We start from the raw sequence: 9,178 nt of genomic DNA on the forward strand, positions 1-9,178 counted from the left end.
TTAAGACATCAAACACAGTAGTGAAACATCAGACATTAAACATTTCTAAAAGTCAGATAGTTGTTTATTTCCCTGACATCTGATGAAGGGAGGGCGTTCCACAGGGCGGGTGCCACTACCGAGAAAGCCCTCTGCCTGGTTCCCTGTAACTTCACTTCTCTCAGTGAGGGAACCACCAGAAGGCCCTCAGAGGAGGACCTCGGTGTACAGGCTGAATGTTGGGGGTGGAGACGCTCCTTCGGGTATACTGGGCTGAGGCCGTTTAGGGCTTTAAAGGTCAGCACCAACACTTTGAATTGTATTGTGAAGATTTCTCAGTTTCCTTGTTCTTGGGAATGTGAAGAGAGGGTTCTGTGGTTGTGGCCTCCCTGCCAGTTTCATGACCCCCCCCCCCATCTCTCTTCACAGCAGGAGGTCTCGCCGTTCTACCTCCGAGTCTGGGACAGCAGAGCCGTCCAAGGCTTCTTCCCACCGGCTGCCTCGGAAGGTGGAGTCTCTGGAGAGCCTCTATTTCACGCCCATCCCCACTCGCACGAGGTCCAAACTGGAGAACAGCGTTAACTCCACGGGCGACGTTTCCTTTGAGTCGGGGCGGAAAACACTCTCTGGCCGCCGGCGCACCACACAGGTCATCAACATCACCATGATCAAAGTAATGTGGGGGCCACCTAGGGATGGGAGCCAAGGTGTGGTGATGGTGGCTGTGGAGATAGGTGGCATCCAGGGCTGCTCAAATGTGCATCCTCCATAACCAGGTCCATCATACACTTTTAGCAGCCTGCTTCCCTGGGTGGGGGGGCTAGCAGGCGACCACTGCTGTTAGCGGTGGATTCAGGAGAGATGGGAGCTGCCCTCTTGAAGTGGTTTACTAGGAACAAGGAGTGATGAATCTGAGCTGGCAGACGGTTTAAGGATTTGGAAGAGCTCCAAGACAAGCTCTCCAAGTGGGGTAAACAGGCAGTAAAGCGGCAAATGCACTTCCGTGTAATCGAGTGTAAAATGATGTATGTCAAGGCCAAGAACACGAGCTTCACCTACGCTCTCGTGGGGTCTGAGTTGACATTGGTCATAAACGAGACCTTGGGGTCATCGTGGATAGCTTGATGAAGCTGTGGACCTGGTGTGTGGCAGCTGGGAATTGCTAGGGAAGAGAGGAAAAGAATTGGAAATAAAACTGCCGGTGCCATAATGCCATTATACAAACCTGTGGTGCAACCTCATTTGGGATGCTGTGTACAGCTCCTCAGAAAGGATATTGTAGAGTTGGAAAAGGTTCAGAAAAGGGCAGCAAAAATAATCTAGGGTTTGGAGCAACTCTCGAGTGAAGAAAGAATGCAGCATTTGGTGCTTGTTAGCTTACAGGAAAGCCGAGTAAGGGATAGGGGAAGACAGGGCAGAGGCGTCTAATATTCTGTCTGGTGTGATGGAGGTGGAGAGGAGCAGCTTGGCGGGTGGGGGCAGAGTTAAGCAGCACCAGCAGCTCCTCTTTATACTCACCCTCCTCTTCCTCCTCCTTGTGCTTCTACACAGAAACACGCTGAGCCGGAAACTCCCCAGAGTGCTGACGCCTCTTTCCTCAGTGTGCAGTCCTCCACTGCGTCTCAGAGCAGCAGCTCGAGCCAAGAGCCGGTCAAGACGCGCCTGCGTTCCGCATCCGCTTCCTCCACCCGCTCCCTCGCCAGCCTCCCCTCTCAGGAATCCCTCACCAGGCTGGGCACCTCTTCCCCCAACAACACGGCGTTGATGAGCCTGCCCGGCTATCGGCCTGCCACCCGCAGCTCCATGAGACACTCCCAGGCCGGAGGGGCCAGCTCTGGTGAGTGCTGGGGGTTGCGGCGGCAGGACTGGGGCAGCCTTCACCTTGGTGGGCCCCTCTAGACGACGTCCTGGACTACAACTCCCGACAGCCCCCAGCCAAGCATGGCTGGATGATGCTGGGGCCATTGGGAGTCATAGCCCAAAGCATTTGGAGGAGCAGAAGAAGCTGGGCAAAGGCTGTTCTAGAGCTTCGCCCTCTGTGCCAGTCAGCAGAGTACAGCAATTGCTCTGGTGAATCTCAGAGGAGTCCAGTGAGCTCAGTGATCCACACAGAATCAGAGAATATGTTTGAAGGGACCCCAAGGGTCTTCTAGTCCACTCCCTGCACAGCAGGAGTCCCACCTCTGTTTATGAGCCTCCAACAAGGAGAGCCCACCACCTTCCAAGGGGGTCTGTTCCATGGCAGACAACTCTTGCCCTAATAATAATAATAATAATAATAATAATAATAATAATAAATAATAATTTATTACTTATACCCCACCCATCTGGCTAAGTCTCCCCAGCCACTCTGGGCGGCTTCCAACAGGAGTTTAAAAATACATTAAAAAATCAGTCATTAAAAGAAAATTTTCCTAAACAGGGCTGCCTTCAGAAGGTTTTCCTGCTGGCTACATTTATTGTCTCTGCCCACCACTATTAGTCCACCATGCCTGACAATCAGTGGCATAACAACAACAACAACAACAACATCAGTTTTATTGTTTATACCCATCTACTCTAGGCAGCTTCCAACTCATATAAAAACATAATAAAATGTAAAAGATTTTAAAAGATATCCAGATGTGTGTCAGGAGAGCCGTGTTTGTGTGTGTGTGTGTGTGTGTGTGAGAGAGAGAGAGAGACAGACAGACAGACAGACAGACAGACAGACAGGTGATGACCTGTCCCCTTGTGCATTTCTTAGCTTTTCCTTGCTGCTTTGCTCCTTGGTGTGAGTCTTCCAGAGTGAGACTTCCTCCCTCGGAGCCTGTTGGCAAACTGCCTGCTCCATGACTGTTTGTGGCCGGTGATGGCATGAATGTGAAGGTGGCACTGCTTGGCTCCTCCCTTCTCAAAAGCATCTCGTAGACAGCCCTCGCAAGGCCTGGAATGGCCATGCATAGAACAGCCAGCAGAGGTGGGACACCGGGAGAGCCAGGATGGATAAAAGGAAGGGCTTCTTCACGCAGTACATAATTATTCTGTGGAACTCACTTCTGCAGGAGGCAGTGAGAGCTACCAACTTGAACAACTTAAAATAAGATTGGACACATTCACGCTCTCCCTCCACAATTAGGGGAAGCAAGGCTTCTGAATGCCAGTTGCCTGTACCAGCAGGGTTCTTCTGAATGTTGTTTTGCAGTTGAGAAAGGCTGGCTCAGTTAACTGTGCATGGGGTGCTCTGTTTTGCCCTCTTTCCTCTTCGTGCCCATGGAGTGGGTGGGTGCAGAGGAATCTCTTTACAACTTCCTTCCTTGATTGGGATCACTGTTGTCGATTATCTTGTGGAGAGCCACTTGGGGTGCCTCTCTTCTGTGTGGCAGGTGATGCAACCTGGGAAGTAAGCAGCTGACACCCTCCCCTGTTGTTCCCCCCCACCCTTCTCAGGGCGCAGCAGCTTCTACATGGGCACCTGCCAGGAGGAGCCGGAAGTGCTTGACGACTGGAGCCGCATCGCTGAGCTCCAGCAGCGCAACAGGATCTGCCCACCTCACCTGAAGACCTGCTACCCCCTGGAGTCTCGGGTGAGTGTCGCCAAAGGGCCAGCTACTCCTGACTCCCACAGCAGCTAGCGATAGGTTTTCAAGGCCAGGGAGGGCAGGGGGTGGGGATGCGATGCCTGCTCCTGCTGATGATGATTTAGTCAACGCCTGGAGAATTCTGTGAATGGAAAATTAGATTCTATAATGGGCTAGTGCATATTTATGTGAATATATGGGGGAGGGGAGAAGAGGTTTGGGAAGAGTGTGAAAGGGGTGCATAGACAGGGTTGGTGAGCGGAGCAAGCAGGGGTGGCAGTCCCTTGTACAGTGGTGCCCCGCAAGACAAATGCCTCGCAAGACGGAAAACCCGCTAGACGAAAGGGGTTTCCGTTTTGGAGGTGCTTCGCAAAACGAATTTCCTATGGGCTTGCTTTGCAAGACGAAAATGTCTTGCGAGTTCCTGCGGGTTCCCCCCCCCCTTTTCTCCCCTTTTTCTAAGCCGCTTATCCGCTAAGCCGATAAGCCGCTAAAAGCCGCTAATAGCGCTAAGCCGATAAGCCATCAATGGGCTTGCTTCACAAGACGAAAAAACCGCTAGACGAAGAGAATCGCGGAACGGATTCTTTTCGTCTTGCGAGGCACCACTGTATGTGTGTTTGTGCATGTAAATCTTGCTCAGTCCTGGTCAATAGACACCTGGGGAGCTTCCTCCCCTGTGCGTTTTGGGGGCTGTTCCACTTTTGCAGTAGGCTCAGCCTGGTGTGCGTGTGCACACAAAGAGCCTCCATCTGATGACCACACTGCTCCTTTTCCCCACCTGCCAGCCATCCCTGTCACTGGCCACCATCACAGATGAGGATATGAAGACAGGGGACCCCAGAGAGACCCTCCGCCGTGCCAGCATGCTGCCCTCCCAGGTTTCCGAGGGCCCAGCCACCCGCCGCAGCACCCTGAGCTCCGTGGCGGCAGCAGGGGGTATTGCCACTCGGCAGCAGAGGAAGCGCATTTCAGATGAATCCCACCAGGCTGCAGGGACCCCTGAGGTGAGTGGCAGTGGCTCTGCGGCACATTCAGCTGGCCTGAACCCCTTTCAAGCTGGGCGGGGTGGGGATATAGGGGAGGGTTATTATGGGAGTATTGGGTATGCCCAGAGTGTAATGGGGCAAGTTCGCCTGTGTCTTCTAGGGCAGGTGCTGGTGGGGTCCAGGGACCCTTCAGTCCCTCTGGGATTGCAGCTCCCATCATCCCTGAGCGTTGGGTGTGGCTGGCTGTGGTCGCTGGGAGTTGCAGTAAAGCGACATCTCCTGCTCCCCCCCATTTCTCAGCTGCCCACCTTGGCGGGGAGATGAAAGGCACCGTTGTCTTTTTTAGTCGCATCAGGCCCCAACTAATCTCTCTTCCACACACCCCTTTTCTCCGTTCAGTCCAAGAAATCTGCCAGCTGCTTCCCACGGCCCCAGACTCCCAAACTGCGGAGCGAGGAGCACAAGCACAGCACCCATGCGGGAAGCAAGAAGGACAAAGCCCAGCCAACCAAGCAGGTGAGGGAGCCTCGGAGCCTCTTGCTCTTCCATCCGGCTGGCAGAGCAGGGCGCAGGGAGCCTCGGAGGCTGCGGCATTGCTGAAGCAGAGCAGGCTGCGAGACCACCCCTACTCAGGCAGGGAAGTAGGATCTACAAAGTAGGATCTCTCCTTTCTGCCTATCTATACACAAACACCAGACTACCACATAACACAAATTCAATCTCTCCCTAGCTTCAGACATAGGCTTGGTGCTTCTCTGCAGTGATTATAATAACTGGGGTGTGTGTGTGTGGAGGAGGCAGTATGCCAAGGAATGCGAACTCTTCTCTTGGGTTCCCTTGCCGTGGGGATGAGAGAGCACAGAAGTGCTGCTGAGGTCTCCTAATTCTCCTGACTCCTTCCCCTTTCCCTGCAGCCCAACAGGCGCCAGTCGATGGCCTTCAGCATTCTGAACACTCCGAAGAAGCTGGGCAACAGCCTCCTGCGCCGGGGGCCCAACCGCAAAGTGACTCCCAAAAGCTCCCCCCGGAGCAGCAGCCGGAGATCCCCAAGGGCAGCGTCATCGCCTAAGGGCAAGGTAGGAGGGAGAAGGGGCCTCCCCATGAGTCTCTCGCTCCCAGCATCCCCTTGGAGCAAGCATGGGCGGGAGAGAGATTTCGCCTGGAATGTGAGCCTGCATTTTTGTGTATTTAGATATATAGTCTGGTGGAGCTAATAGAGAGAGAAGAGGGCTGGAAAAAGCCATGAGTCTGGGACTCCTTGGAGCACAGAAGGCGGTTTGCCCGCAAAAGAACACCGGGAGAGGCTGCTGGATCAGGCCAATGGCCCATCCAGATGCCTGTGGGAGTCGAGCAAGGGCTGGGTCCATTGCTCAGTCGTAGGGTCGGGCGTGCCAGGCCTGACTCGCCATCCTTTTGCTCCTTCAGGTCTCATGGGCTGCCAGAGCAGGCTGGCCTCTCCTTGTGCAGTGCGAGCAGGCCTGTATGGAACCTCTTCTGGCTGGGTCACACCAGGGGCAGCACGGACCTCCCCTTGGGCTGCCATCCCCTCCCCTCCCACTGGTGGTGTGTGGTTTCTGGGCTTTGCAGCACCTGTCCTGGGTGTGGGACTCTGCCCTTGCCCGAGGGGCCGACTTCACCTGCTGTCTTCTTCCTGATCTGCTGCCATGCAGAAGAGTGATGAGAGCCGCTCATCGTTCTCATAAGACTGCCGAGTTCAGCTTGGGTTTATCAAATCTGAGGGGCGGGGTGGGGGAATGAAGCCGCAGCGCTCCATCTTTTTTGTCCTCTCTGGGTTTCCAGTTAAGAGGCATGGCAAAGCAAGGCAGCTTCCTCAGGCAGCAGACTTTGGTGCCCTTGAAGGTGGCATGCTGGGAGGATTGTCCCCATCGGGCACTAGGTGTGGCTCAAACCAGCAGGAGAGCAGTGGGGTTGGCACGAGAGTTCTGCCCAAAGCTGTCCTTGGTTCGGTGGGGCTTGTACAGGAGAAAATCCCAGAGGATTGTAGAAACAGTGGGGTGGGGGGTCCCAATTAGATCCTTCTGCCTTTTGTGCTTCTAAAATCCCAGCAGGAGCCATTGAGCCCACCCAACTCCTGTCTTCTTTTTCCCTTCCTGCAGGCGAATTCCAGGTCCACGAGGAACAGCAAGTTCTAACACCGTTTTTCCTGGCCGAAAACTCCCCCGCCTGCCGCATCTCCCCAGAAGGAAGGGAGCCAGGTGCCAAGGCCCCCCAGTCTCTGCTACCAGCTGAGCCGCCAGCAGCCTTCCTCCCCCTCCTGGTCTTCCCTCCCAGCTCTGATGTGGCCTGAGAGCCCACCCCCAGCCTTTTGGTCAGGATGCCAACTGGTGCACGGACTCTTCCCCCGCCCCCTGGTTTCCACATGATGGTGGGTGGTGAGCCTCCTTGGCTGAGAGATTGGGGAAGGGGCTTTCCCCTCTGTGATGATGGCATGTCGAGGGGGACGGGACAGTCTCCAAACCATTCCAGGGTCTGGCCCTTAATACCAGCCACTGTTCCGTCAGGCAGGAATCAGGAGTGCTTGGCAAAGGAGGACTAGGCTGGCAGTATTTTACGCTCCCAGGGAGGCAGTGTCATAATATTGACCACCTTTGCCAATGCAACACCCCCTCCCAGAGTGGCACCTCCTATTGAGAAGCTAGGTCCCCCTCTCCTGACCCCCCCCCCAACGAATGCTCCCTCCCTTTCACGCTGAGTAAGGACGGGCGCTCTCTGCTTGCCTCATTGGCGCAGTGAACAGCCCAAGGCACCGAAGTCAGAGATGTTTTCTCCACCCGGCTCTCCTTTCCACTCACAAGGCTACCCTCTTCCCAGCCTCCTTGGTTCTTTAAAAAAAAAAAATTGTAAAGCAAGGGCCAACAGACTAGAGAATTGGGGTGGGAAGCTTCTGTCAGACATTGAGGACTAGTCGCTTACTCATTACCAGAAGCAGTGGGGGGAAACACATATCTCTCCTGTGGAAAACTTTGCCCTGGTTGTCATAGAGTCATGTGCCTGCTTCCTGGTGATGAGAGAAATCCTTTGGGAGCTGGGGTGGCTTTTGTGCAAGGGGGTGTTAAAAAATAAATAAATCCCTTGAGCCTTGCTGTAGGAGGAATCATTCCCTGGAGGAGGTGGGAGCGCCAGCTGCCTGAAGGGCCCCTCGCTGGTGGCTGGGCTGGAGGAGGAGGAGGAGGAGGAGAAAGCTCCATTATGTACAGGCTGTGCATTCTCACCCTCCCCTTATTCCGCAGGCTTTACTTAGCTGTGTTGCTTTGTATTGTACTCTGTAGGCACTGGCATGGAGTGGGGCAGGGGGCAGGCCTCACTGCAGTGTCCCTCCTGAAAAGGGGGCGGAGGGATGCGTGGCTGTGCCGGGGCAGCAGTGGGGCCGGTGCCCACACGTGGATCTTGGGGGCACAATCCGGCCAGACCTCTTCCTGCAGATGCTCCATCAGAGTGCACAGGAGCTGTGCAAAGGCCCCCGCTTCGGTTCCCTTCTGTGGGCAAGCGTCCCACAGTGGGGCTTGGCCCTCAGGAGATGCCCGCTGGATCTCCCTGGTGAGCTGTTTCCTGGACTGGGGGGCGGACACTGCCTGAGGGTGCCCCCACCGCCACCACTCGCAGCCCTCTAATACTCGCCTTTGTAGAGAAATTAGCAATCAAATGTGTCATTTTAAATAATGTTTCTACTTGTAAATAAATGGTATTTTTCTCCCAAAAAACAGTGGCTTGGAGATGTTTCCTCCTGCTTTGAGTATAGCGGAGGGAGGGCACAGCCCAGAAAGTGGCTTTAGGTTAGATCAGGGCGTTAGGGCCAAGAGGTACAAGGAGCTGCCTCTGAGCCTTTTGGACAAAGTGCAATTTCTCTCAGCGCTTTTGAGTTTCCACAAAGATCCATTCCCCCAAACCCTTTAAAGGTGGCTTTTATTGAAAACTTTGGCACAGGACAGAGTCCGCCACTGTCCCTGCTGAGCAAGTCCTGTTCCAAACCTACCCACACCTGAGGCAGAACAGCCCCTTCCTTCTGGGGCATTAAAATAGCACTGCCTCCCCCAGGAAAGTGCTGTCCAGCAGCTAGAGGAGTGGCCCTGGCCATTCACTGGGGACAGGCAGCGGCCACATTTGGGGCGGGGGGAGATACTTGGAGCGTGGTGGATAATGGCATGGACTTGATTTTCAACTGAGTAACAAGGTGTTCTGAGAAGGGCTTCAGTCGGTGGCGGCTGCATAGTAAGGGCAGTGGAATTGTGTGTGTGCCAGTCAGCTTTAGGTACGTTTTAAAATAGAATTCTGGAGGTGGAAGGGTCTAGCCCAACTTCCCGTAATGTTCTCAATCACTGCCTGACGGTCAAATGGTGGGATGCAAAAGGCCCCAAAAGGGTGAAGGTCCTATTGCTTTCCTAGGCGGACTTTGTTGGCCCCAGAGGGACATTGGAGGATAGATCCCTGGCCTGATCCATCAGGACTCTATATGTTTTTATCAAGAAAAAGTACACCTTGCCTCTCCAGACCAGTGTCCCTTCTCAAGGTTTAGTTTCTGTTAATTCACCCTTCTCCCTTGCTCCTCTGAGGCAGTCCTTCGTAGAAGGCCCAGCCAGACCTGATGGCAGAAGGAAAGCAGAAGCAGAGTTGTGGGTCATCAGGTGGTTG

At 54.3% G+C, this 9,178-nt stretch overlaps 2 protein-coding genes across 2 annotated transcripts in view; one reads left to right on the forward strand and one right to left on the reverse strand.

Moving 5' to 3' along the window:
• The window catches only part of NUMA1 (nuclear mitotic apparatus protein 1), a gene marked incomplete at its 5' end in the record, with an annotated part of 76,244 nt that extends 67,994 nt beyond the window's left edge, over positions 1-8,250 (forward strand). The window contains 7 exon segments of the mRNA XM_079973249.1: positions 409-652; positions 1,531-1,816; positions 3,409-3,545; positions 4,328-4,546; positions 4,928-5,044; positions 5,443-5,604; positions 6,646-8,250. Coding sequence (XP_079829375.1) covers positions 409-652; positions 1,531-1,816; positions 3,409-3,545; positions 4,328-4,546; positions 4,928-5,044; positions 5,443-5,604; positions 6,646-6,681 — 1,201 coding nt within the window. The 3' untranslated portion in view covers positions 6,682-8,250.
• The window catches only part of LOC307214995 (secreted frizzled-related protein 2-like), a 187,868-nt gene that overhangs the window by 111,915 nt on the left and 66,775 nt on the right, over positions 1-9,178 (reverse strand). The gene's annotated exons all lie outside the window — the stretch shown is intronic.

The sequence above is a fragment of the Podarcis cretensis genome, assembly GCF_951804945.1.
Source record: "Podarcis cretensis genome assembly, chromosome: 4".
Taxonomy (NCBI): domain Eukaryota; kingdom Metazoa; phylum Chordata; class Lepidosauria; order Squamata; family Lacertidae; genus Podarcis; species Podarcis cretensis.